The sequence below is a fragment of the Triticum aestivum genome, chromosome 3A, assembly GCF_018294505.1.
Source record: "Triticum aestivum cultivar Chinese Spring chromosome 3A, IWGSC CS RefSeq v2.1, whole genome shotgun sequence".
NCBI classification, from domain to species: Eukaryota; Viridiplantae; Streptophyta; class Magnoliopsida; order Poales; family Poaceae; genus Triticum; species Triticum aestivum.
This window is the reverse complement of record NC_057800.1, coordinates 659,102,203-659,129,802: the sequence shown is the minus strand read 5'-3', so window position 1 is coordinate 659,129,802 and position 27,600 is coordinate 659,102,203. Positions and strand designations below refer to the sequence as shown.

Genomic DNA, 27,600 nt, shown 5'->3' with positions numbered 1-27,600 from the left:
GGGGAGCGCCGCGTTCACCTCGCGAGCAAGCTATTTGAAGATGAGCTGAGAGGCTGGGGCCTCGGCGCCGCCCAAGATGCAGGCGATCGCACGCGGCTCCTGGAAGCCCCCAGCCCCCTCGTCCTGGTGGTGGTCGTCGTTCCTTCTTGGTGGCGGCAGCGGGGGAAGACCGGCGTTGCCCTGGGGGCGATCTTCACGCGGCGGGTCCCTCCAGGCGCCCTCACGAGGTTGGTCCTACCAGCGGTCCTCACGAGGCCGGTCGCGCCACTCCTGGCGCAGGCCACGGTCGTCCCAGCGTCCGCCTCCACGTTCTCCTCCGTGGCCGTAGCCCCGGTCGTTGCGCTCGGGGCGTCGACCGTAGCGTCCTTCTTGTATGGCTCTGAGCTCTTGATAGTCGCTGGTGTTGTGGGTGTTCAGGTTGTGGAAGGAGCAAAATGGTTGGCCGTTCTTGGATAAATCGGGCTGATCTCTGCCCCGCTTGATGTCGGGCTCCGCTGCGAGCACAACTGCCTCCTTGCGCTTCACGTCCTTGGCCTTGGCCTTCTTCTCCTCTGCGCCCACAGCTGGCAGTTCAAGGAGGGAGAGGCGCCCCTCCTCAGCTCTTGCGCACTTGGTCGCCAGGTTGAATAGCTCCTGAGATGTGCTGAGCTCCTCGTGGATGGCAAGCTCTTCCTTCATCTTGACGTCACGGACACCATCGGAAAACGCGGAGATGATGGTCTCATCCATGACCTTGGGGATCTTGAGGCGGGTGTTGTTGAAGCGCTGGATGTACTTCTGGAGGGTCTCTCCTGGTTGCTGCCTGATGCGGCGTAGATCACCCGCGGCTGGTGGGCAGTCGCGAGTGCCCTGGAAGTTGGCGACGAAGCGGTCGCGCATCTCGTCCCAGGAGGAGATCGAGCCGTGCTGCAGGTTCAGGAGCCAGGAGCGAGCTCCATCATTGAGATCCATGGGAAATCAGTTTGCCATGACCTTTTCGTCTCCGTTGGCCGCTTCGATGCTCAGCTCATAGAGCTGCAGGAACTCTATGGGGTCGGCGGTACCGTCGTAGAGAGGAGGCAGATCCGACTTGAACTTGCCCGGCCAGACGACGCTACGCAGCTCGGGGGTGAAGGCGCGGCAGCCAGCCGTGGTTGCCGGGGCCTGCTTCGGAGGTGGAGCTTGGTCTTGACGAGGTGGCGCGGGGAGCGCAGGTGCAGCTTCTTGCGACCGCGGAATTTCTTGGCAGCTTCTCTCTTCGCGCGCGGGCGCCGGGCGCGGTGGATCACGCCGCGGAGCCGCGCGCCTTGGTGCCAAGGCACCGTCTTGGGGCTGAGGTGGTGGAGGCACGCCATGAGCCCCGTCGCCTGCGGCTGGTTGAGGGGGAGGCAGAGAGTGGGACGGCGCCGGAGAGCCCCCCGCGGCGCGAACGAGCTCGGCGACGCGGTCGAGCCACTCCTCGTAGAGGTCGTCGACGGGGCGGTAGCACAGGAGCTCGTTCGGCGCGAGGAACGCGGCCCGTGCCTCCATGGGAGCGCGGTGCGCGTGAGACGAAGAACCGGCAGGGATCACCGAAGGATGCAGCGAGGACGCCTGCTACCCGTTCCCCGCCGGGCCGGTGGCAGCGTTGGCGGCAGGAGACGGAGAACGGCGATGTGGCCCGCCGACAGGAGCCGTCTGAGCGACGCGGGCGGTGAGGGCGGCCCCACGCTCAGCTCGAGCACGGCGAGCGTCCGCCATGGAGACGACGGAGCGACAAACTGATGGAAGGGAAGCTACGGCGCACCCCTACCTGGCGCGCCAAATGTCGGATGTGGGGTTCCGGCAAACACTTAAGATTCGAACACTGGGGTGCGCGCGAAGTATTTCCTTCCTACCGATCTACGCCCTATCTCGCTAAGATCTCACAGACGAACTCGACGAACTCGCAACACAGAAAGACATGAGGTTTATACTGGTTCGTGTCACCGTTGTGGTGTAATACCCTACTCAGTGTGGTGGTGGTGGATTGCCTTTGGGGCTGATGATGAACAGTACAAGGGAAGAACAGCCTCCTGAGGTTGAGGTGTTCTTGTGAGTAGGCTCTCGATCGGGTTGGATCAAGCTAAGATGAGATGCCTCTACTATGGTGGCTAGCTCTACTTATATAGGCCCTGGTCCTCTCCCCAAATATTGAGCGGGAAGGGAGCCAACAACGACGGGCAAATTTGAAGGGGGACAGCTAGTACAAGCTATCCTGACAAAAGTGGTCTTGGCCTGCGAAAAGCTCTGGCGGTGACGCCATGTTGGGCTCCACGATGACCTCCATCTTGCCGTCCTCCTGGTCTTGGTCTCGTTCCACCAATATAACAATCTTTACCTAATGTCTCGGTACTCTTCGTCTGCGCTGGCCTCCTTAGCACCAAAGAGGAAATAAGAACGATGTGCGCGCTGGCGCCCGCCTGGTGTCGTGCGTCATGGCTCACGTCACGAGGGCCTTGTGAGGTTTGCCCCGCCTTGATATCTCCCTCCTCACGAGCCTGCCTGGTTAGGCTACTCCAAAGGAGGTCTTGCGTCGTCTGCCTCGCGAGGGTCTTGAATGTCTTGTTGATGAAGATGGGACGTACGGCCTGCTGGCTCAGCCACGCCGCGGGTCGCAGGCAGACAAGTCTGGGAACCCCCGTTTCCAGAACGCTGACAATCTTATCCTCCATTTTGTGATCTTGAATATTTAAAAACTATGTGATAATAGAATGTTGCATACATCTATCGATGCAGGGCCTGGGATTTCTACCCTCTTTGCTTTTTTTGGAAAAACCCACCATATATTAATTAAATTATGACGTTCATACAACCATTCATTACAAAATTTGCCAAGCAGGACAGACCAGTATTAAAAAGAATACCATTGAACCTATTATTAAAACTGAACTTAGCAATCTTGTCAGCCATATTGGCCCTCCCGTTAATCTTGACTATCTTTATACCCACCGTCAGCTTAGAGACATTCAATGCCTCCTTCTTTAGGTCCATCGGAGTTGACCTGTCAACACATTTTTCCAAATACAGAAGCCACAAAAGAACAGTCAGTTTCTAAAATGATGGGCTTGTCAAGAGTGATACCACTATACAAGCCGGATAGGGTCGCTCTTAGTTCCGCTTTCTAGACGCTATGGCAAGCTCCAATGTAATCCCAAGAGGAGATGATAACTTGTCCATAATGGTCTCTAACGACCACCCCATGCTCGCAACTTTGATGGCCTCCACAAAACTTGCGTCGACATTAATCTTGAAAAAAATGCAAGGTAGGAGGCTTCCAGGAGATAACATTAATCTACATATTAGTGGTTACCCGGAGTTCTTCCACTACTTAATTGCTTACCTTTGTTGCACATCATCACCTGCTTGTTTGCACGACAAGACGAGAAAGAAGCCCAATAGTTTTGAACAAAGCTCACCGAGGCCGCGATGGATTCCTTTCCTTTACTAAAATTCAAATTATTCATCAAGTGCCAAGCAGTCTCTACCCTCTTTTCGAAAGACAGAAAAAATCTATTTTTGTGACGTTAGCACAAATTGTCTAATCATTTCATTGTAATATACGATAAGTAAGCATCCCCACCAGGCGTGGGAAGAAAACAGGACATCAAATATGGCTCGCGAATAGGATCTTGGCTTTATCTTCAACAATAATTACAAGATGCTTGGAAATTTGGAGATATATACAAGATGCTTGGAAATTTGGCGAGGATGCTTGGAAATTTACATTCCTGACAAGCACGGAAACTAGGTTCGAATCACTAGATGCTTAACCAGATATAAAGTTTAGAGCATATATCCATCAGCTACCATACCAAGCACAAATGCTATGGCTCCCACCCTCGCCACGGCGCCTATAAAACCCTGCCTCCCATGGCCACATACAACTAGCAAAACAACTAAGCAAGCCAAGCCGTAGTAGTAAGAGCAAGTAGCCAGGAGCCCAAGCAAGCAAGCAGCCATGTCCATCGTCAAGCGTGCTTTGGGCTTCGGCGGCGGCTACGGCCAGAGCAAGCCCGTGATAAGCTACCACACCCACAACTCCGACTCGGTGACCACCGTCATGACGGAGATCAGCCACATGAGCCTCAACGAGAAGCAGGCCGGGTACAACGGCGGCGTGCAGAAGACGGCCTCCCTCACGGAGCTGTGCTCTGAGGATGCCGACGTGCAGAAGCACGGCTACGGGCAGCAGGCGTACGGGGGCGACGTCGGAGGCTTCGACGCCGTCGTCCGTGACAACGCCGGGCAGAAGCACGGCGGCTATGGTGAGCAGAAGGCGTCGTCGTACCAGCATGAGAGCGCTGCCGGAGGGTATGGCGCTCACCACCACGAAAGCTCCGTGCAGAAGCACGGCGCCTATGGCGGACAAAAGGCGGCGGCGTACCAGCATGGAGGCTATGACGCCGTCAGCCACGACAGCACGACGCAGAAGCATGGCTACGGTGAGCAGAAGGCTTACCAGAATGGGGCCGAGGCCCACCATGACAGCTCGGCGCAGAAGCATGGCTACGGCGAGCAGAAGGCGTACGGTGGTCACCACCAGGACAGCAAGGTCCAGAAGAGCGGCTACGGCGGCGAGCACACGGCGTATCACCAGGACGGCAAGGTCCAGAAGCATGGCTACGGCGAGAAGGCGCACGGCTACGGCGAGCAGAAGGCTTACGACAGCAAGGTCCAGAAGCACGGCTACGGCGAGCAGAACGCGTACGACAGCAAGGTCCAGAAGCATGGCTATGGCGAGAAGGCGCACGGCTATGGCGAGCAGAAGGCGTACGAGCATGGGAGCGCCGCCGCCGCCCTCCACCACGACAGCTACGGCGCCATGAAGAAGCACGGCTATGGCGGCGAGCAGAAGGCGTACGGCGCTGCAGCGGGAGGGTACGACGCCGTCCACCACGACAGCTCAGTGCAGAACTACGGCTACGGCGAGCAGAAGGCGCCGTACCAGCACGGGAGCGACGCCGGAGGGTACGGCCGTGCCCACCACGGCAGCGAGACGCAGAAGCACGGCTACGGCGGTGGGCAGAAGGCTTACGGGCACGGCGCTGATGCCGGAGGGTACGACGCTGCTTTCCACCACGGTGGCGCGAAGCAGACGAAGCACGGCTACGGCGGCGGGCAGATGGCCGGAGGGTACGACTCTGCTTTCCACCACGGTGGCGCGAAGCAGACGAAGCACGGCTACGGCGGCGGGCAGATGGCCGGAGGGTACGACTCTGCTTTCCAGCACGGCGCCTATGGCGGGCAGAAGGCGTCGTACGACGCGCTCGCCCAGAAGAAGCACGGGTACGGGCAAAATGCGTACCAGCAGCAAGGGTGCGACGGCGGCGACGTCGCAGGGTATGACGCTCTTGTCCAACGCCGGCAGATGCAGAAGCAGCTGCAATACAACCAGTTCGGGTGGGAGAGCGACGAAGAGAGCGACTGCGAAGACGAGGTGCTGGGCGGCGGATACGGCGGCAGCACCGTGCCCGGCGCCACACAGTACTACTCCGCGTACGAGCGCCGCCAGCGGCTCGGCGGCGGGAGCCACTACGAGGCGGCGTACCAGAGCTCCACCACCCAGGGGTGCTCCGGCGGCGGCTACGGCGGCGGGTGGGCGCAGCCCATGAAGCACAGCTACTACTGAGCTCCTGCGTCCTGCCCACAAGCGACGACTACCGGCGTGATACAATCCTACCTGCAGTGATACTTATCTTCCACATGCTCCTGCATGTGTAGTATGCCAGTATTTGGTGGACCTTTGCATTGCAAAAGTGTCTAAATAAGATGTACTTCTAACTCATATTCTGAATCCACCGTAAGTGGCATCGGTACAATAATATACTACGTGGTCTGGCCCGGGAGCTTCAGCTATACTAGTAGGCAGCTGCTATTTTCATCATGAACGATACTGAGCAGGTAAGGGCCAGGTTTCCTCAACAGAAACCTAATATGGTTCCTGTGCACCGTGTGATTTCGTCTAGACTGAAGTCGAATTCGGCGGCGTGATCCCTTGATCCAAGTAATACTTCTTCTCGGCATCGGCCAGCCTTGCCTGGAATATCCCCCACTCTTTTCTACACCGCCCTCTTACCTGTGGCGCGCACCAAACAAGTGGAGTATGACGGTAAGTGTAAATCCACAGGCATGAATTGATTTGTGTCACAGCATGGAGTACAGAATTCGTGTACATTGAAATGTGAAGAATACGTAATGAAATCAGTAAGATTGTGCTTACCCCTTCCCATGGTGCTCTTCCATTCTCCGACTTGCCCTGACAGAAAAGAATACTACAGGTCAGGAAACAAGTGACGGCATACAGTGATAGGTGAGATGAAACGGTGACTATACCTGGTTACCAAGTGATGGAACACCCTGATGAACAATCCACTGAGCGTCAACAACTCCAATTTTCTCATGAGCTGGCTGTTTAATTTAAGATCGAGTAGAACAGTTCCAATCAGTAAAACATGGATGTTTGGGGAAAGCATGTAAAGTGAAGATCACATAACTACAGCCCCCTAGAGTTATTGTCGATATAATTTTGGATGGTGCTAGCCTTCTATGAAAATGTCATCAAATAATTAATCATGCAGACTACTCCTTTGGATCAAAAGGGTTTTGTAGGATTACAGTCCATAGCATTATTTTTCTTTCTATGAAGCTCCTTTTGGATCAAAGGAATAAACCCGCCAAACTTCCTATGCATTGCTATCTACGCCCCAATTCTACAGGGTCCCTAGCAATCAATTTAAGCTATCCTAGACCTTTAGGAGGTTAACTTAAATGTACAGTGGTCACTTTCAAGAGAGCAAAGAAAATACCTCCACACATTTCCTAAGAGCAAAATCGAGGCCCCATCCATGGATCAAGTCGTTCTGCAGGAAGTAGTGTGTGAAAGTGTAAGCATACCGGCTCCAAACAAGATGACTAAGAGATCGAAATGACACTCCACCTGAATCATATGCCATACACAGCGCCATGCATCCCTAGAGAACACAGTTGCCATAATTTCTACGAATCTGCACATCAAATTGAATGTGAAGACAAATTTTGAAAGATCAAGATACATTAACAATAAACAATTTGGCCCCTACGCTGCACACGGTGGCAGATGGGGATCCGAACACCAGCCTGGCCTCTCCTCGGTTACTCTGTATAAAGCAAAATGTCACATAAGGAACTGGTCTAGGTGGGCGATGGTTAAGCATCAACAAGAATATATGTTCTATAACTCACTTGTGAACTTCTCGATCACCACGCCGCTTAGTCATTTGCCATGTCAGACCTCTATCAGGTTCCAAACCAGGTTGAGAGATCTCCAGCCCATGCTTCCTAACAAGCTTGATGTACCTGACAAAAGAGTTGTATTGAAATTATCTTCCTCAGAAGGAACACCAGGGGGACAGCAAAGGAAACAAGGGTGCAGTGCTTACTCCTCTGCATTGAAATGTTGAACACCTAGATCCTCATCCCAGATAAATATGTAGTCATACCGGGCAACGACATCGGGATGTAAAAATCTCTTGGCATACCACCTAGGGTAAATTATAAGAAGCATTAAGCTTTGACGGTCAAACAAATAGAAAGAGTGCAAAAGAACTTGATAAACAATAGCACAAACTTACCACTTAGTTTGCTTGCTAACACTCACATGGATGGCCCTTTTTGACCACTCAAATTCATCCCATTCAGTAGTCCGACCATCATAGTGGAACAGCATAATTGTGAAGTTCTCCGAGAACTATATAGAAGACATGCATGAATATCAAAAGCAATCATTACTATTTTGTATATGAAGAAATTGAGCAATTCACTGCGATGCATCATCAGTTTTACCAAATCAGTACCAGAATATATTTTATCCAGGGCATTCTGTTTAAGCATGCTACATGTCTAATTAATTACCTTTTTGACTGCTGCGTCAATATTTGCCTTTTGCGCAATTCCAACTGTAAATGTAACAAGGTACTTTGGCTGGATAGTAAGATCCTGATGATATGTTTCAGATCATAGATCAAAAAAGGGTATTAAAAACGTCAGTAAGAGATTTAAAAGCATCATTTGCTACTTAGCAAGTGAAACAACAACTAACCTCACTAGGTTCACCCCACAATCTTCGCAGATAGAGGTCTGTTTCAGATACGACAATACCTGGTGGGAGCCTTTCAGCACCTTTAGGGTTTGAGGTAACATAAATCTGAATAAAGAATAGTTATTAAAAATAAAATAAAACCAGCTTTATCTATGAGAAGCAGTAAAGGCTTTGTTGTTGTTATATCTATGAGAAGCAGCCATCTATGCGGCAAGTTATGTCCTATACTTCAATAAAAGAGGTTACCCAAATCCAACTAGGAATGAGAATAGTTAGGAGGAACCACATATCTTTTCTATCTAAGTAGAGTGAGGACTTCGATCAAATATCAGTGATAATCGAGGATCAGAAATTTAGTCACAAACTTACACACTTCCATAAAGAATGCAGTAATGCATTAGATCGTTTTAACACGGGCAGAAACAATTTACATCCTACATGTAATCCCGGAATTTGAAATTCACGTACTAAACATGAGAAATACAGGAGCAATTCAAGTAATGGGCCAATAATATAAAAGGGCAACCTGGTGCATGTAGCTCCCGCTTGCGCAGGGTCCAGGGAAGGGTCCGACCACTTTGGGTCTATAGTACGCAGCCTTTCCCTACATTTCTGTAAGAGGCTGTTTCCAGGACTTGAACCCATGACCTCATGGTCACAAGGCAGCAGCTTTACCACTGCGCCAAGGCTCCCCTTCTAATGGGCCAATAATATGATCACCCAAAATTAACTAAAACAATGTACGATCAAAACAAAACAGGATATAAGTAAGAAGAAAGCCAACACAGATTGCATTGAACAAATACAGGACACAAGTCAAAAGGCTAACAAAATCCCTTAAAAAGTGCTAGCTTGGCAAAGTACCTTAGGAATTTCATCAGACTTGGAATCAGAATTGTTCTTCTTGTGACTGTTTGCAGATGTCCATGCATGGTTCAACAATGTTTGGGTTGTGATTCCGGAGTTTCTATCTTCAATATAGGAAACAATACTGGAAGGGAAATGAAGCTGCGAAGTGCAGATAGTAAAGATTATTGTCTAAAGTATGTGGCATAAGAGAACAAGAGATGCAAATGATCCAATTTACCTTGGTTATATTGACTGTGGGGAAGGATATCCCAAACAAGTAACCTAGCATAATACCGATAACTGCTGAGAATACAAGCCTCATGCCTTCATTTGATCTTGGCATGCTGCTGCTGATGAAGATTGGCAAAGAAATTATTATGCATTCCATTGAGGAGCACAGAATAAAATATTAGAAGTCACTAGGCATGAGCCCTGTCCATGAAGTAGATGCACTATACATACCTCCGGCCTAGAATGCCGGGCTTTGCCATGGGGGCTGTCAGTATCGTTTGGCGGCGATGGAACTTGTTAGCAGAACGGTTTCCGCACCGCTGAAGAACTTGTAGCTGTGAACGCAAAAGCGAGGAAAGAATGATAAATCAGAGCAGCTTTTAAATCATCAAATGATTCAGAAATGAGAAAACAAAGCCCCTGAATCCCCGATGAATAAACTGAGAAGCAAAAGGGGGTGCTGATTAGGCTGGTTACATCTAGAATGCTGAATCCCCGTAACCAATTTGAAGAAGTTTCGCAATGAATGAACGAGACTAGTTCGAACACCCCAACTAAGACAGACTTGTAGATTTAGAGGTGTAGCTTTCTTAGTAGTACATCGAAAAATCACGACTCCTAAGTCAGCATTGCTTCCTAAACTTCCACAAGCAACAATTAAGACTACAACAGTGCCGACAAGTACACACGCAAGCACCTAGAAGAAACTCTAAACCGCCCGGCCCCGAATTTCAGGCGGCCGTTGTTGAAATCTTAGGCCGGAAGCAAGATCCGCGTGAGGAGCAGAGCGCGGGCACGCAACACAGGTCGCTGGAGCGTCCGGGCGGCGCGGCAGAATTCGCAGCGGAAACTGAAGGAACTGGGGGAGCAGTTACGAATCGGAGGCAGTTCGGGGCGGGCAGCCAGATCCCCCAAACCGCGGAACAGTTTGAACTGGCCTCAACATCTGCGCGCGCATGCGTGGGTGCGGCGCACGGCCCGAGGCGGTGCTTACCAAATCCGCGGGCGGCGGCTCGTGTCCTCGCGGATCGGGGCGGCCGCGCCAGCGATCCGGCGGCGGCGGCGGCGGCCCTGCTGGCTGGGCTCAGCAGCCCGGGAGCCCGCCTCCCTCGGGGGTCCGGCGAGGGCGTCGCCGACCCGCAGGTTCGGCGGCGGGCGGCGGCGGAGAGGGGGTCCCCGGCGTGAAGTCGGCGCGGTAGGCGAGCCCGTGGGCGCGGTGGCGGGGGGAGGAGGAGGTGGCAGCGAAGGCCGACAGGACCAAACCCTTCTTCGCTCGGCCCCTCCCTGGCAGTACTAGTCGTGGTAGAGGTGGTGGTACAGCGGCGGGTGGGGTAGAATATCACGCGGCTACGACGAGTCTGCGAGGAATTGGGGTCTGCGTCGTGAGCGTTGGCCATGACTCATGACAGTGGGTGAGTAGAATACTCGCAGCTGTATCTGGTTGTCCTACACATGGCAATCATTCAGGGCGGCCGGGATCAAACTGCGCCACCCCGACGGGATAAACTAATCCGGGTTAACATGCCGCCGTCTCCTTGCCTCTGCCCTGCGCCTCCAGCAACGGAGCTCATCATCATCGCTCGCCTGCCGTGACGGCCTCGCATGTTCTTGTCTGGCTGTAATACAAAATGTTGAGATGCGCCTAAAACAGTTTCCTACCAGCATAAAACCGATCGACAGAGAATCCAGGCGTGCTTGCGGTCATGGAGGAGACGGGGTGATCGGCGGAGGGAGGGCGAGGTGATCGGGGGAAAGGGAAGCCGCGGGCCGAGGCCACGGGTAGAGCTGACAGGCGGCCTGGGGTTTCCATTCATGAGCAGGGAATTGATACCCAAAGATTTTGCATTGTAACCCTGCCGTTTATATATGGGCAATGCTACGCGTTGGCCGGCGGATAATTTTACAAGACCCGCCGATTCGCGAGCCGTTGGATTCATTTTATCTGTTTACACCGATTGTGCCCGAAGAAAGGTATTGCATAGAATATTCTCTCTAGACTTTATTAGTTTTTATAAGATTTACTTTTTGGAAGAAATCTAAAGGCGTAGTAATTTGGAATGGAGGGAGTAACTCGGATATCCAGCTTTGAATCGTGCCCGCCTAAAAATAGGAAGAAGGCAACCTGAAACTAGGCGGCGCGTTGACAAGCGTGTGCTAAAAATTTGACGTCAAATTTTTAAACACGGCAAATCGAATGTTTTCATGACATTTTATTTTGGCACGAGGATGGATTTTATTTTTTTGCAAACACGGTAATCTTCTGGGCAAAAAATGAACTACTAAGTCGGATTTGTCATGTTCGCCAACGAAACTTGTCATCCTCGACGGACACAATTTATCATGGAAAATCTTCGATCTGCCATGCCTAAAAATCTGGCATTCGGTGAATATTTGTGTCCACGCGCGTGGAGATTATTTCCTTCCTTAGGCTGGTCGTAATAGTAGTATCATAACTAGTATCATGCATACCAACTAAGCAATTTTGATGAGGTGTCATATCATTAAATAAATAAAGAGATGATGGAGTATCATATTATGATACCGTATAATAATAAATGATATTCTATTTTGTGTCATGCATGGCAATAAATAGAGTACTACATGATACTAATATACTCCCTCTGTCACGGTTTAGAAGGCGCACTTGGAAATTCTTTGGGACCTAGGTGGTTATCTATTGGTTGTGGGATGGACTAAAAAATAGCATTCACACTACGCATGCATGTAGAAATAGTATATCGGAGTACTAATTAGCTACTAGAAATAAATGCAATGCGCCCTAAACCTTGTTTATTGTGGAAACGCACGCAAATTTAATTATGCCTTTCTAAACTGTGACGGAAAAATTATGATATTATGCATTAGGAAGGTAGTATTATACATTAGTATCGTATGCATGATACTACTATATGATACTCCCCATTACAACCAGCCTTATATGTTTTGCCTCTCCTTTTGTGTTCCAGGCGTTGATCTCCTTTGCCTCCAAGCAAGATTATTTCATTGGTCCATGCGTGTGGAGATTATTTCCTTCCTTATATGTTATGTTTTCTTTAATTCTATTATTACTACTCTTCTTTTGTGTTCCAGGTGTGACCTACTTGGTCTCCTTTGCCTCCAAGCAACATTATTTCATCAGTAATGCTATCTAGGGAATGTTCCCTGGGGACGAAATCCCACAAACGCCCCAGAACCGTCTGATCGGGATTAGATAGTCGCAATTCTACAGCAAGAACTCCCCAGATTTAAACGAACTGCCATGGCAGTTTTGGAAATTGCCGCCCCCAATGAAGAAACTACCAGCTGAGCCATTTGCAAGTGCCATTCTAACTAGCGAACGGGTCCCTGGCTCTTGGCGTCCTATTTCATTCCGTATTTTTCTTCTTGTTTTTAATTTGGTTATGACTGCATTTACTTTGTGTCTCCTAGCCATGACATGCATGGCCCCTTTGCCATAGAATTAAATGAGAGGGCTTTAAGAAATTGTTGGCCTGATAGGGACCCAATTTCAATTGAAGACCTCAATTGCATATGGGCTTTTTAAAACTAGAGAGCATGGTGTTATTGAGAATTAAATTAACTGACCTGAGTATTAATCTTCAGTTCGAGGCTAAGGAGGATTGGCCCCCTTCTTTGCTTAGAGCTCTAATTGCCTGATGTTGCTTGTGACGCACGTTTTCATGGTAAAATTGTTTTCATTGAATCAAAATAGTATACCGTGCTCTTTGTTACATGTGAACAAAACTACTCCCTTTGTCCTAAAATAAGTGTCTCAACTTTAATATAACTTTGCATTAAAGTTAGTGCAGAGGGAGTATTATTTTGGGACGGAGGAGTAGTATTTATTGCCGACTATTTTCCCGTTTGTTTCACATTGCTTGCCATTTTTTTCTACCAGAGCGTGATCGAAGGAAGCAAAGACAAACAGAGGCGTGCAGCAGTGTTTGAAGACATCGTGCACTTTTCTAATAAAAGTCATTTTCTTCCCACTGTCATGTTTGGCTGAATGTATGGAGGTTTAAATAGCCACACGTAGAAAATTGGATATGTTATCATGTATTTATCTATAGTTAAGCACATTTATGACAGTAAAACTGAGCCCACGCTTCCAGCGATTTTGGCCGTTGGATTTCGTGTTTGAACAGTATCTGACCTTCAGATCTTTGTTTGAGCACCGATTTACCGCAATTGGGCTGGCTGTCCTAATAGGCCGCTATTCTGGAGACTTTTTCAAAGGCCTGTCATTGAGTGGGCTTATTGGCCCATTTATCTATCTAACTCATGAAGCTACTACACAGAGATCTTTGCTTCATTTGCCCATTTATCATCTGCGAATCTGATTTCGGTGGCTTGTAGTCAACTTTCTGGCCCCACGGTAGATTTTTGCCATTACATGATTGGTGTTCATTTTGTTGGCTTCTGCCTCGGTTCATTGTTCAATTCAGAAATATGGCTTTGGTTCGAATGTTCTTCTGATTGTATGTCTTTCTCGCAGGAATACCAGAGGCTATTTCCTTCGGTTGCAGCATCCCTGTACGAGGTTCATCCATGGCTCCCACATAGATTAGCATTTTTCATGGAGATTCATTCTGCCCCCTCCTTTCATGTGTGCATAGAGTACATTTATGCCCTTCTCTCCATATTTTGTTGTTTCCGGCCCAATATATTACAGCTTAATATATACTAAAGGAGAAACTATGTTGGTCCGGTACGCAGAGCCTATCCGAGCAACAAAACCAAGGAAAAAACTTGTAGAGGGCTGCAAAGCTTGCACACGTATTTTGGTTGGATTACATTGCTGGCCTTTTTACAATGGATTCAGGGCATGCAGGTGCATATGGAATGAAAAAAATGGTACTCCCATAATGTATGCGTTCAAATCATATACTATCTCTTTGCAATGTATTGACAATCTGCTTCATGATTATTTTTTCCAAGAGACATCACTGAACTCAAACGGTCATTATCTCTGCTGACATGAAGTGACACCTTTCAAGAACACGGTACATGTGGAAATAAAACAAATAGCAGGAATTATTTCTTGAGAAAAGTCTCTATTAATGGCAGCCATACTTTTGAAAAACATTGCTGCATCTATTAAGCTAAAAATAAAAGATGATGTAGTAGGGGTTAACATGATGTAGTAGGGGTTACTTTTCACAATCAGCGTTGTTGCCTTCTTCAGTCGTACAGTTTGGGTATATGTTGTAACCTCTTGGCTAAGATGTACTACCTCCGTATCAAAATATAAGATGCCTTTTTAGGCTAGTTTTGGTATCACTAGTAGAAAAAGGGCCTTTAGTTCCGGCCCTTTAGTCCCGGTTCAAACCAGAATCGGGACTAAAGGCCCTCCACGTGGCCGGTCCACCTTTAGTCCCGGTTGGTAACACCAACCGGTACTAAAGGAAATTTTCTGATTTTTTTTGAATTTTTTTTTGAATTTTTTTTATTTTCAAATTTCTGAATTATTTTAACCTCTAATCTCCTCATCATTCCAAATCATCTAACTTCCCGGACGGTCACCCATCCTCCCACTCCCCCAGCCTGAGCACGCTTAACTTCCGGGTTCTATTCTCCCTCGTTTCCAAGTCTGCACTCGTTGTTTTCTTGACAATAGTAAGATGTCAATCCTATTAACCCTCAGGAGTTTAGCTTGAGCATGAAGTCAACATTTCACTGTTTGAGTTTGAAACTATTGTTCTAAAAAACAATAATTTTTTAGTAACACTAATATTTCTTGAATAAGTAGTTTGACCTTTGTTTGACCACAGTTTGACCATAGTTTGACCAGATTTGACCAAAATTCAAAAAAACTAAAATAATTATTTAATAACACTAATATTCTTGAATAATTATTTAGTAACACTAATACTTCTTGAATAAGTAGTTTGACCATAGTTTGACCAGATTTAATGAAAATTTTAAAAAACTGAAATTTGATCATAACTTTTTTCCTTTTGGAATTTGAGGATTCTACAAATTTGCAAACAGGCCGTAGGCAGTCTCCATTGGATGTAACTTTTTGAGTAGATAATTTTTCATATAAAAAACTTTTTAATCCGAGTTCGTATGCAAAAGTTATGCCCATTTTACAAATTCCAGAGAGATTTTGTAAATAAAGTCGAAATTCATATTTGTAAATTTTCCCAACAACTAGACCACATATCACATGGGAAACTTATTTTATTTTATTTTTTTGACATTTCCATTATTTTCTTTTGTTTTTTCTAAAACTGAAAAGGCGGTCCAAGGGGGGGAGAGTTTGAAAATGGGACCTTTAGTACCGGTTCGTGCCATGAACCGGTACTAATGCCTCAAAGCCCATTAGTCCCGGTTGGTGGCACCAACCGGGACTAAAGGTCTAGCCTTTAGTACCGGTTGGTGCCACCAACTGGGACTAATGGGCATCGCACCCTTTAGTCCCGGTTCATGAACCGGGACTAAAGGGCCCAGGTGAACCGGGACTAATGCCTTAGCCGCACGAACCGGGATAAATGCACCCATTGGTCCCGGTTCTGGACTGAACCGGGACTAATGGGCTTACCCGGCCTGGACCAAAGCCCCCTTTTGTACTAGTGTATGAAGGGAGTATTTTACAGGTTTGAGAAATCATTATCCGATAATTTGATGCCATCAACTCCAATTATGATGCCTCGATTAAAAGTAATACTTTTCAGTTACTTTATTAAGTTTCATCCTAAAACAACCCCAAATATTATTAATGAAAGTTAATCAATCAAGAGTTACAGTTTATATGCCTTGCTTATTTCTTTACTGCTCATTCTCCATCAACCTGCTATGAAGAAATGGTCTGATTGTCATCCGGAAGAAATAAACTCAAGAGCAAGGTTTTGGAATGATGTTATGTAGCCGTCTTCAGATTCAAAACTGGCTAATTGAGAATTTTGCAGACTACCCAAGATATATTAAGCAGTGGTACTTCAGTATGTGTGTCCTTTGTACCCAAGGCCATATACTCCCTCCCTTTTGGTTTAAAGTGATAAATTCAAAAATCTCACCAACGAACGTAGATTGTGAGTGGTATAATATTTTTTATAGTTTACAAAAATTACGCAATTAATGTGCTTGTTTTACTCAAAAAAATATGTTTATCAATGCATTAATTGCAACACATGCATGTGTGACCACTAAATGACCAAAAACTTTTGTGTGCATTGGTGAGTTTTCTCTTAATACTTGCATGCAACGATTTAATCTAACTCGAAATCAGAACATATGATGGAGAGTAATAAATATGGCACTTACAAAATGGAAAAACCAAAAAAAATTGAGATATGCCCTCTATACCAGAAGAGATGGAGTATTAAGTATCGCATATCTTTACAAACACACCATTATAGAAAAATAAAATTACATTAAAATTTTGGTTGGTGCCAAAGTATTCTTCCTCCTGCTTCCACCGTTTGGCGCGTCTTGACCATAGCTCGATGTCTTCTTTGGCTTTCGCCTCAACGAAGCAAACTTGTTTAAACCCAGGAATTCGTAGAAGCAATGGCCGGGAAGTCTCCAGACCAGGAGACGCCATCGGCCGCAAACTGCGAAGCAAATCGCTTCCCGGAGAAGAAAATGCTGAAAAGGGACTGTACAAACTCTGAAGACCACGAGAGGCGGTCGAATCATGGAGAAGAAGACATAGAACCGATCATGACTACCGAAATACAAATTGTTTGCTCATGTTTAGAAAATATCAGTTTCATTTTGCAATCACCCGCCGGGCATCACCATGTGTTCCGTCCTCCATGCCAACCCCATGATGCAACCGGGGCCCATCAGAGAAGGGTCTGTTGTCCATGCCCCCCATGCAACCGGGTTCACTAGAGAAGGATCAAACATGATTCAAGGGAAGGGGGAAGCCGGTGTCTCGTGATCGCAACTCACCTAATATCTTTCCACGGTGCAACGAAAAATATAAGACTGGGGTGATGCTACAAGAGAACATGTCGAGTGGCGTTGTTGAGTTCGCCTGGCCACTTCTGATTAGTTGAGCGGGTCTATAAAAACATTACTATTAGTCTCTATTTTTAATAGAGCAGTTGGTAGTCTCGCTTCCAGGTTTTTTTTCGTTCCACCACTTTCGTTTGGTTTTTTTCGTAGGTTAACCATCGTAGATTTTTTTCGTCGCCTCCCCCACTTCATCGGTTTATTTTCACTTCACCCTCTCACACAACGAAAAAAACTAAACGGATCAGAACTTTCCATACTGACGCAAATTATTTAGTAATGTCTTTATGTAAAAGAATCAATCACAATCAATCTCTAAAGATCAAATCTAAATTAATTAATCTTCATAACGTTTGTTTCCTTCCGAATCACGTCCATAACTTTCCTTCCTTGTTTGGGCAAAAACTGTTTGGTAGCAGAGATTAGGAAGCTTTCTATGAGTGTAGTAATAGGAAGTATTATTTTTCTTGATGATTCGTTTCCATGCATGATGATAGTAAATTAGGCCAACATTCACCACTATTTATCAACGTCATCAATCGTATCCATTCCTACCAGTTTTAAGGGAATCTGCTCGCTATGTCTTTTTTAAGGGGATCCGCTCGCTAAGTCGTCGTCGCACGTTATTTTCACAAGCAATTCCCCTAAAAAAAGGCGTGGGTATTGGTAGTTGAACGCCCGCTAGGTTTTACGCCTGTCCCATCCTCGCGCTGTGCCGCCGCCACCCGCCGAATTTCCAGCCGCCCGAGCCCGTTAACTTCGCCAGCCATCGGGTCGAGTGCCCCCGCCCCAAACCCCCATCCCCGAGCACTAGCTATCGCCGCGTTGCCGCCCCAAGCTCCATGCCACCGGGAACGAATCAAGCGCCGTCCCAACACCGCCGTCGCCGGCCCAGCACCTCCAGCCTTGCATGGACAGCTTCAATGTGCAGTCTCCCTTGCTGCCTCACCTTTCGCCAGCGCATGCAGCGGCGGGGTTGGACGTGTGCGTGCTTGCTAGCTTGCTCTCCGTGCGTACGTACTTGCTCTGCGTGCGTCGCACCGGCCAATGTGCATGATGCGTGTGTGCCTGCTTTTCTGTATGTGTATGCTAGCGTGATGCGTGTGTGTGTTGCTGTGTGTGTATGATATAGATGGCCCGAGTGTGTGCATGTTGTGCTCTGCTCTCTGCTGATCTATGTGTTGGTGCTCCTGCTATATGTTCATGCCATACAAATGAAATTTCTGTTAATCTTCTGACATGTTGAGTTGGTTCTCTCTGTCTTCTGAGGGGGTGAATGCAAAGCAGTCTATTAAGCCAGGCACTATTGCTGAGCTAAATTGACAAAAAAAATATTGGTAGCCATAGTTGTAGTTTAAGTAGTAGCGAGTTGTCTGATATGTATAAAGAGCCCGTTGCAACTGAGCCCGTTGCTAAATTGACAAAAAAGGTCGCCAGTGTCACTTGATATATATGAGAATATTAAATGTATTATTAACATGATTAATATTGAACTCTTAAAGTTAATATGGCCCCGTTGCAACGCACGGGCGTTCTTCTAGTGAGCTTAAGAGGCTACTCGCGAGACATTTGTTCGCATTGTTAAGCTAGTTAGTTTAACAAACTAAAAATAAATATTATCTCAGTTCATTAACAAATGAGCACGAGCTGAACAAGCCTATCAAACGACCGCTCGTTAAGCTCGTGGAGCTTCGAACTTTACATCCACCCCTACGGAGCAAATTGCTGACACGGCTAAAACCTCTCCGTCGTCCATCTCCAAGCCTATAAAAAGCATGCCAGGCAGCAGCAGTAAGTGCAGTGCAATCAGATAACACGAGCTAGCCCTACTCCAGTTCGTTCTTGTTGCCTTGCTATTCCCATGGAGAAGCTGGTCTCCTCAGCCCCGTCCCACGAGCTGCTTGTCCCGCCGCCGGCCGTCTCTCTTCCCATCATCGACCTCTCCCTCGGCCGCGACGAGGTCCGCCGTGCCGTCCTTGACGCTGGCAAGGAGCTTGGTTTCTTCCAGGTCAGACCAATTTAACCACCACCACGCCAAGCATCTTGTCTTGATTAATTTGCCACGGGTATTTCATTACGTATGTACTAATTAATAGGCGTCTAGTGGTAGCAAGCATCAGTATATTTATTACTCCGGTAAAAAATATAAGAACGTTTAGATCACTACGGAGAAAGTACGTATAAGCATGCGCATATGTGTGCAGGTGGTCAACCACGGCGTCCCTGAGCATGCGATGTGGGATATGGAGGCGGTGTGCGAGGAGTTCTTCCGCCTGCCGGCGCCGGATGTGGCACCCTTCTACTCAGACGACAGATGCAAGCCCAACCGGCTCTTCTCCGGCAGCACCTTTGAGACCGGCGGCGACAAGTACTGGACGGACTGCCTCCGCCTCACCTGCACCTTCCCCGTGGGAGACAGCAAGAATCACTGGCCCGACAAACCCCAAGGACTCCGGTAGCATAAGCTCTCCCATATCATAACTCGCTAGTTTTTGTCTACGTGGCACATAATAACCAATGAAGAGAGTCGATGAAACCATCTGTTGTCATAATTCCATGCCGATTCATCCATCATATGCATACATGTGTGGTGGAGAGGTAATCTTAATTTATTGCTTGTGATTTCGCTTGGTTATAGGGAGGTTGTCGAGAAGTTGATCGTGCTCACAAGAGGCATGGGAATGGGTTGGGGCTCCGCCACAACTACTTCGAGGGGCCCCTCGGTGGTAGTGAAACCATCATTGGCCTTAACCACTACCCGTCATGCTCAAACCTGGATCCGGGACTCGGCCTTGGGCTGCCGCCACACTGTGACAGGAACCTCATCACGCTCCTCCTACCCGGTGCTGTCCCTGGCTTGCAGGTCTCATACAAGGGCGATCGGATTACCGTTGAGCCCGTGCCAAATGCCTTTGTCGTCAACTTCGGCTTGCAACTTGAGTTAATACATCATTTCTCAACAGAGCAAGTTGTTCATTCAAGTATCGGTGGATCGAATCATCACTATATATGTTGGTTCGCTCTTGCAGGTTGTGACCAACGGGGTGCTAAAGAGCATTGAGCACCGGGTGATGACCAACCCGGTGATGCCACGAACGTCAGTGGGGGTTTTCATCCAGCCTGATGCAGATTGCCTCGTCGGCCCAGCGGAGGAGTTCGTCAGTGAAGGAAACCCCAGACGCTACCGCACCCTCACCTTTGGCGAGTTCATGCGCATCCACAATGTTATAAAGTTGGGCTCATCACTCAATCTCACAACCGATCTCAGCATCTCTCAACAAACACTAGACAAAAATATATGAAGCACCATGGACGATAGGCCTTTACGATGGGGTTTATGATTGTCACCGTTTGTTTGCCAAATCTTTCAACACTCAGTTACATCAAGCTACCTACCCGATGTTGATATAGTATACATGTACGTTTGGTGATACTAGTAATCTTGTGATACTAGTAATTTTACACGTGGCATGTGCATCTTGATGTCGTAAGAGAGTTTGCATAAGAATTTATTGTGCAAATTGACCATAGTGAAGTTTTAGCAAATCATCGAGAACCTTTCTTGATAAGAAAATGAAAAATTAAACAACACATATTCTATATTTGATAACCTAAAAGGAGTAACAGATATTTAGTAACCTAACTGTTGTATGAGTACGGTGAGTAGTCATAATTGCTCCATTTCAAGAACATGACACCTTACATAACCTGATGTGGGTGCTTGCAACTGCCCAAACTCACTTCTAGGCCACTGATAGCATGATCTAGCCGGAGCAGATAAAAAGTTAGAGGCACTTTCATATAGGGAACATCCGGTGTGTGTAAGACGAAAGGATGTGTAACGACATTATAGGCTAGGGTCTCACGTTATCTTGAAAGACAGAAAGAATGGGCCTTCACCATACATTGATCAAATGATTGTTTAACAACAACAATAACACCGCTTTTCATTAATAAGAATAGTATGATTACCAATGACAGAAGGTGTTTCTATTTTGGGAAAACATGTCAAAACCACCAAAAGAGAATGTCCTTATCACATGCATTCACACAATCTACTTATATTAGGGAGTATAAGGTGGTGCCATCTTATATCTAGAATATATAGGGGTACAGCTGGCCGCACGTTGCCCACCAAACGGTGGGCGACAAGAAATGACAATCGGTTAGGAAAACAGTTGATTTTGATGTTGAATTTTTTTATGAAAACATAATTTTAAATCATGTTGATTGACGGTGAAGGGGAAATAGAGTCTGCACATAGAATGCATTTAGATATATAGAGAGAAATTGTTTTTTTTCTGTTACTGACCAACAGAATAACTCTTGAATGATGACGACATAGCTCCAAGAAACAGGGTCAAAAAATGTAGATGAGGGTGTTGCTTGCTCTGTTTTGCAAGCAGAAATTCAGTGAGTGAGGACAATAAAAACGAAGAAAAACTGAGCCTTCATCTGGCACTGACAATCTAAATGGCAAGGAGATTGATTCTAAATTACTAATTGTCAAAGATGTCACTATTTCCCTTTCTTACAAGTCTTTCAACAATCATTATTAGACATCATGTAATCTGAAACAAAAAATGTGTGACTGAAAATTAATTATTTTTGTTGCAAGAGAATATATATAAAGAGAGAGCCTTAAGGGCCCATGTCATCGACTTCGCCCTAGGGCCCTTCAAAACATAGGGCCGACCCTGCGTGAATGAGGACAATAAAAAGGAAGAAAAAATGAGCCTTCATCTGGTACCGACAATCCAAATGGCATGGAGATTGATTCTAAATTGTTAGAAGGGAAGAGGAGAATTGGTGGAATGGTTGTTTTATTGCTTGAGCCTCATGGGCATATATATAGGAGTACATGGTCATCTTGAAGTACAAATCAAGGTAGAATAAATCCTACGCTATCCTACATTTCCTAAATAATAACGATACTTAAATCCCTCGCAATCACAACGGTAGCGACGCAGACGGTGAGGCTGGAGAAGAATCCGAAGGCAAACCGACTGACCCCCCTAGTCATAACGGTCGACGCATCGCGAAAGTCGTGGCTGTAATGGAAACCGATAAGGTTGCTCAAGCAAGGCGGTAGCCCTTTGTGCCGATGTTGATGTAGCCGAGAGCGTAGGGCGGTGTAGCCGTGGTCGAGCTAGCCGTGCAAGGGACGCCGTGGTCGATGTCAAGTCGGGGTGGTCGGTGTCGAGGTAGTCACCGTGGACCGGGAAGAAGAGCGGCGGCGGCCTGAGGAGGCGGCGACGGCTAGGTGAAGAATGCGGCGGCGGTGCTCGAAGTAGGCGAAGAAGAACCCGACAGCGTGATGAAGATCAGCGCGAACAGTGGCGTTCCCGCGTCTAGGAAGGTGACGCGGCGCATACCACACAGAAGTCGACGCGCGTGGATGGCAAAGTGGACCGCGTGCCGCGGCGCTACGTCCCGAAGGGGCTACGCAGCAGCAGCGCGTGGATCGAGGCGATGACGGGGAAGACCTCAGGGCGGCGGCACGAACCGCGTGCCACGCTCACTACGACCCGATGGGTTGCGCACCAACAGCGCAAGGGTCGGTGCAGTCACAAGGACGCTTGAATTGAACGACCTCGGGGCGGCGGTGGACCGCGGGCCATGGCACTATGGCCCAAAGGGCGACGCAGCGGTAGCACACGGTCGATGCAATCGCAGGAGTACCACCAGGCGGCGACGCTGCGCTCTATGAGGTGACAGAGCAATAGCCCGTTGTTCGATCAGTGAAGAGGCGTTCATACCGGATGATGATCTTCATAGACCCGCGAAGCTGCGTGCAGACTGCTGATTAAACCGAAAACACGGCCAGCAAGATCGAGAAGATGTGGACGAACGACGAGACGCGCTCGGATGCAAGCAGTGGTGCAGCCGACCGGAACCGGCCTTGTGCATGGATGCATGCATGCACCCAAGCATACCCGAACATGATGCAGCCCACATGCAAGTAGCGAGACTTGCAGGTTGCATGATTCACAACCGGTGTAGATCGACGTGGCCTGATGAGCATGCGCGAGCGGCCGGCTACACCACGCCCGCATGCGAGACGACATGCCAGTCAATGACGGTGCAACCGGCCACTGCAACACCACACACGCGTGAACCTGGGACGCCGGCAGCAACAGATCCCGGTGAAGGCGGGAGTTGTTGTCGAGGTCGGAGTAGAGACACGTTCTAGATGATGAATGGCGGCGGACAACGCAAACCGATCTTAAATCAGAAAATCAGGAAGAAACGCAGACCGGTGTGAGAAAGAAAAACTCGGATCAAGAATCGGAAAAAAGACTCTCTAAGGCAGCCAATCAACACGACCGGCGGACAAACCCTAGGTCTGGGCGGCATGGCCCCCGGCGGCGGTCATGGAGGCTGACCGCCCCGGGAGCGGCGCGCAGGGCGGAAGCGGTGGATAAGGTTTGGATCGGTTAGTCTGATACCATGTTAGAAGGGAAGAGGAAAATTGGTGGAATGGTTGTTTTATTGCTTGAGCCTCATGGGCATATATATGTAGGAGTATATGGTTATCTTGGGGTACAAGTCAAGGTAGAATAAATCCTACGCTATCCTACGTTTCCTAAATAACAATGATACTCAACATAAATTACTAATAGTCAAAGATGTCACTATTTTCCTTTTCTTCCAAGTCTTTCAACAATCATTATTAGACATCATGTAATCTCAAACAAAAAATGTGTAACTAAAAATTAATTTTTTTTGTTGCAAGAGAATATATATAAAGAGAGAGCCTTAAGGGCCCATGTCATCGACTTCGCCCTAGGGCCCTTCAAAACATAGGGCCAGCCCTGAGCAGAAATGATGGGCAGATCGTGGGAAGTGGCATGGGTGGGGGCGATGAAGACCGATGTCATCGGATCCAGCTGGGCATGGAAGGGGCGGCACAGGGAGGGTCGGGGGGCACGGTGGGAGGGAGGGGCTGATCCGGGAGGGCGGGGGCACGGTGGACTGTGGCGGATGAACGCATAGAAATTCTAGTATATTTTTAAAATCTGCTATATGTGAATTTATTTGTGGTGTCGATCATGATTAACTTAAAACAAAACAATATTTCTCCTGCCTGCTATATGTGACTTTGTTTCTCTTGCGTGCATATATATGAAGCATGATCCTGATGCGTGTATATATATGATCTATTAAAAGTGCATGATCTGCTAGATGTGAACTATGGAATAGCAACGACACTTACATTATCGATATTGAAATTCATTTTTAGCATGATACCACCGCTGGATAGATGATACTTATTAGAAGAGGTAAATACACCCGAAGTCATAGAACTTGCACGCGATGGTCAGTTTAGTGCACAAACTTATAAAATACATGTTTCCGGTCATCAAACTTGTACAAGCGTTCATATACGATCACATTTCATGTACACGGACGTATCCATGGGCTATGTGGCATTTCAGTGTGGCCAGGGCCCATTGTCATCCGCTGTAGCATGTAGATCTGCAGAGAAGCCTTTGGCTTTTTTTATTTTCGTATTAAGCCCCTAAAAATAAAATGAAAAAACAAGCGATGTGGGGTCTTGAAGCTGCAACGTGCCCTAGTAGTCATACTTGGACAACCACCAGACTACTGATCATTCATGTCTATGTAGCATGACTAATTTCTGTATCATATAAACATTGACTGAAAATAATTTTTACAAGAAATGTAACACGGAAAAAATGAGCACCGTGGCTCGACCATGTGACCTTGTGCTCAAGGTTAACTAACATTACCATTGACAACACAACACGTCCAGATGTAAGAAAACAATGTATATTCTTGTGTTTGTGACATTCAAAAAATATTTATGTGTTACAAAAAAGGTACGCGACATTTTAAAAAGTTTCAAAAACTTGTATTTGAAAAAATGTTAATCAACACAACACGTCCATATTAACATTTTTTCAAATACAAGTTTTGAAACTTATGTGTATTGAAACATATACTCCATGTGATACATATATCTTTTGATGTTTTAAATACTCCAGTATACATCTATGTTTTGATACACATATATTTCAAATACTCCAGTATACATCTATGTTTGGAGTATTTAAAAAATATATGCTTAATACTTTTTAAGTGTATGATTGGCATTTTTTTCAAATACAAGTTTTGAAAAGTCTTGAAACTTTTTTCAACTATGTTTTTAACATTTTCGGATGGCACGAAACATTTTAAAGCTACACAAACTGTTTTATACATTGTATAGGCATTTAAAAAATGTCATGACCAGTTTTTTTGGAATGCATGAACATTTTTAAAATGCAACATATCATTTTTAATTACACAAATGTGGTTTACAATGTTTATTTTTTTAAATGTCACACACCTTTTTTTGTAACACATAAACATTTATTAAATATCACAAACACAATAATATTTTTTTTCTTACATAGAACAAGAAGGAATAACAACATGAAAAATATTTATCCCATTTGATATGTTGTGTTGTCGAAGCCCGGTGGTAATCTTAGTTAACGTTGACCACGAGGTCACATAGTCGAGCCATGGTGCTCCCTTTTTTGGGGTTACATTTCTTGCAAAATTGATTTTTCGGCCGTGTTTTATGATATAAAAACTATTCGTGCTATCTAGACATGAATGGTCATTGGTTTGGTGGTTGTTAACCCAAGCCTAGTAGGGGCACGTCCCTAGTTTGTAACCGAACCATCCCTTATTTTTCCATTTTATTTTAGGGGCTTTATACGTAAATAAAAATTCATTTTATTTTAGGGGCTTAATAAGTTAAAAAATAGGTGCATAATACGTAAATAAAGAAAAAGCCTACAGATCTACCATGCGTGGTGGGCTTACAGTGGGCCCTGGCCATGCTGGCATGCCACATAGGCCATGAATACGTCTGCGTACATGAAATGTGACCGTATATGAACGTTTGTGCAAGTTTGATGACCAGAAACACGTATTTTACAACTTTGTGCATCAAACTGACCGTCACGTGCAAGTTCTATGACTCCTGGTGTATTTACCTCTTATTAGAACACGACGGATCAAAAGTAGATAGAACTAGAAAGCACTATTTTTCAGTTTTTGATTGTTAATTGATATGGAAATAGCTTTCATCATTGCTAAAGATCTTAGGTGGGAATCACAAGCGACAGGGATGGAGCTAAGGAGGTGGATGGCGGTTGATATGCCCAGTATCGACGCGGCGGGCAGCCTGGGCAACGTATGGACGAACCTTTTCCGCTGAACCTGATCTGGTGTAGTATATGGTTTAGAAAAATATGGTCCTAGTCATATTTGATATATGAAATTAATGGGTTTTAATTTAATGTTACTTTTATAAATATTCACATATGTTTGAGTTGTTTGTGATTGATAGACTTGTGAAAATTCGGAGTTGTTCCTCAGCAAGCAATAAATTAGGCTTGTCGGCTTGTGTATATGTTCATCTAACTCTACGACAATAGCAATTCATATGAGCATGTAGTACATTTGAGCTTGATTTACACACATCAGGTTAGTTACCATGCCGGAGAACATGCATGCAAACCAGGACTCCAGGAGAGATTCCTTCTAGATTAGTAGTAATCGATATGACGTATGCTAGCCTATCCTTGAGGAACCTGCATTATTACCATGCCATCAAACGCCTATTCTTTGAGGACCCTACACTATTACGATGCCATTAAACAATGGCGCGCTTCCGTGAAGCACCCGTTCTCTTCTACTTCCTCCGCCGGGCAAATTTGACAATTTTAACCTGTGAATAAAATCATTTTACAAAATAAACTGCTCTTGAAAAAATTTCATCCAGCTGACCTTTTTAAATGGCGACCGACACGAAGGCGTCACACTATACTGTGCAGCGCCTGACTGGCAGTCGTTGCACGTGTGTGATCTAAAAATTACTAAGTCAGTGTGCAGCACCTGAGAGCTAGGCGCCACACTATACAGTGTAGCGCCTAGCCTCTAGGCGTTGCACTAGTGGATGCTTCATTTTGTAGGCAAGCACTAATGCAACGCCTAAAGGCTAGGCGCTACGCTATATAGTATGGCGCCTAGCTCTTAGGCGCTGCATATCTGTCAAGCGTTGCACAATGTAGTATAACGCCTTCGTGTCTGGCGCCACTCAAAAAAGTCAGTTAAGTGAAATTCTTCTAAAAACAGTTCATTTTATGAAATGATGTCATCCACAGATCAAAATTGTCAAATTTGTCTCCTCCGGCACTTATTTGGGATCGGAGGAAGTAGTATCTTTTAGCTCTCAAAACTTGGACACTGCTTTAGCAACAAGGTGACGGCAATCCTTGTTAAAAGATTTAACGGTAAGTTTACCCCCTACTTCCCGAATGTTTTGACTAAGGAATATTGGTGTACCATATGTACCCTCATACTCTCTCAAGAACTCATGGTAATATGATCTCTCCGGTTTCTTTCTTTCATTGTATACAGAGCATCTTCAATAGGCGGCAAAAAAAAGCACCGTGCGTGAA

General features: G+C 46.5%; 2 protein-coding genes and 1 pseudogene across 8 annotated transcripts; 2 read left to right on the top strand and 1 right to left on the bottom strand.

Moving 5' to 3' along the window:
• The first annotated feature begins 3,865 nt into the window (after positions 1 to 3,865).
• LOC123063004 (hornerin) lies at positions 3,866 to 5,824 on the top strand. Of its 3 annotated transcripts, none has more exons than XM_044486703.1 (2): positions 3,866 to 5,077; positions 5,153 to 5,824. In XM_044486703.1, the coding sequence occupies exons 1-2, from the start codon at positions 3,959 to 3,961 to the stop codon at positions 5,627 to 5,629; spliced, it is 1,596 nt and encodes a 531-aa protein (XP_044342638.1). In that variant the 5' UTR covers positions 3,866 to 3,958; the 3' UTR covers positions 5,630 to 5,824. The 3 variants fall into 3 exon arrangements, with proteins under 3 accessions (XP_044342638.1, XP_044342639.1, XP_044342637.1); XM_044486704.1 differs by having other exon boundaries at positions 3,866 to 5,122; positions 5,198 to 5,824; XM_044486702.1 differs by having other exon boundaries at positions 3,867 to 5,824.
• On the bottom strand, positions 5,749 to 10,503 carry LOC123063005 (uncharacterized). Of its 5 annotated transcripts, none has more exons than XM_044486710.1 (15): positions 10,152 to 10,503; positions 9,389 to 9,492; positions 9,165 to 9,276; positions 8,942 to 9,085; positions 8,078 to 8,182; positions 7,891 to 7,974; positions 7,611 to 7,726; positions 7,419 to 7,520; positions 7,222 to 7,335; positions 7,080 to 7,136; positions 6,938 to 7,004; positions 6,807 to 6,860; positions 6,334 to 6,408; positions 6,174 to 6,256; positions 5,749 to 6,076 (listed from the first exon to the last, which is right to left on the bottom strand). In XM_044486710.1, the coding sequence occupies exons 2-15, from the start codon at positions 9,415 to 9,417 to the stop codon at positions 6,073 to 6,075; spliced, it is 1,146 nt and encodes a 381-aa protein (XP_044342645.1). In that variant the 5' UTR covers positions 9,418 to 9,492; positions 10,152 to 10,503; the 3' UTR covers positions 5,749 to 6,072. The 5 variants fall into 5 exon arrangements, with proteins under 5 accessions (XP_044342645.1, XP_044342641.1, XP_044342643.1 ...); XM_044486706.1 differs by having other exon boundaries at positions 6,221 to 6,256; positions 10,152 to 10,499; XM_044486708.1 differs by having other exon boundaries at positions 6,221 to 6,256; positions 9,165 to 9,273; positions 10,152 to 10,497.
• Positions 10,504 to 18,939: 8,436 nt separating this feature from the next.
• On the top strand, positions 18,940 to 20,426 carry LOC123058990 (2'-deoxymugineic-acid 2'-dioxygenase-like; annotated as a pseudogene).
• Positions 20,427 to 27,600: the final 7,174 nt, after the last annotated feature.

Bases quoted from the DNA above. Each gene is read 5' to 3' on its own strand.
- LOC123063005 (XM_044486706.1), bottom strand. From the start codon at position 9,417: ATGGCAAAGCCCGGCATTCTAGGCCGGAG. The intron at 8,183-8,941 runs GTACTTTGCCAA...TTCTTTATTCAG, and splicing joins AGTCTGATGAAATTCCTAAG to ATTTATGTTACCTCAAACCC. The intron at 7,137-7,221 runs GTGAGTTATAGA...TGCTTTATACAG, and splicing joins GGTGATCGAGAAGTTCACAA to AGTAACCGAGGAGAGGCCAG.
- LOC123063004 (XM_044486702.1), top strand. From the start codon at position 3,959: ATGTCCATCGTCAAGCGTGCTTTGGGCTTCGGCGGCGGCTACGGCCAG.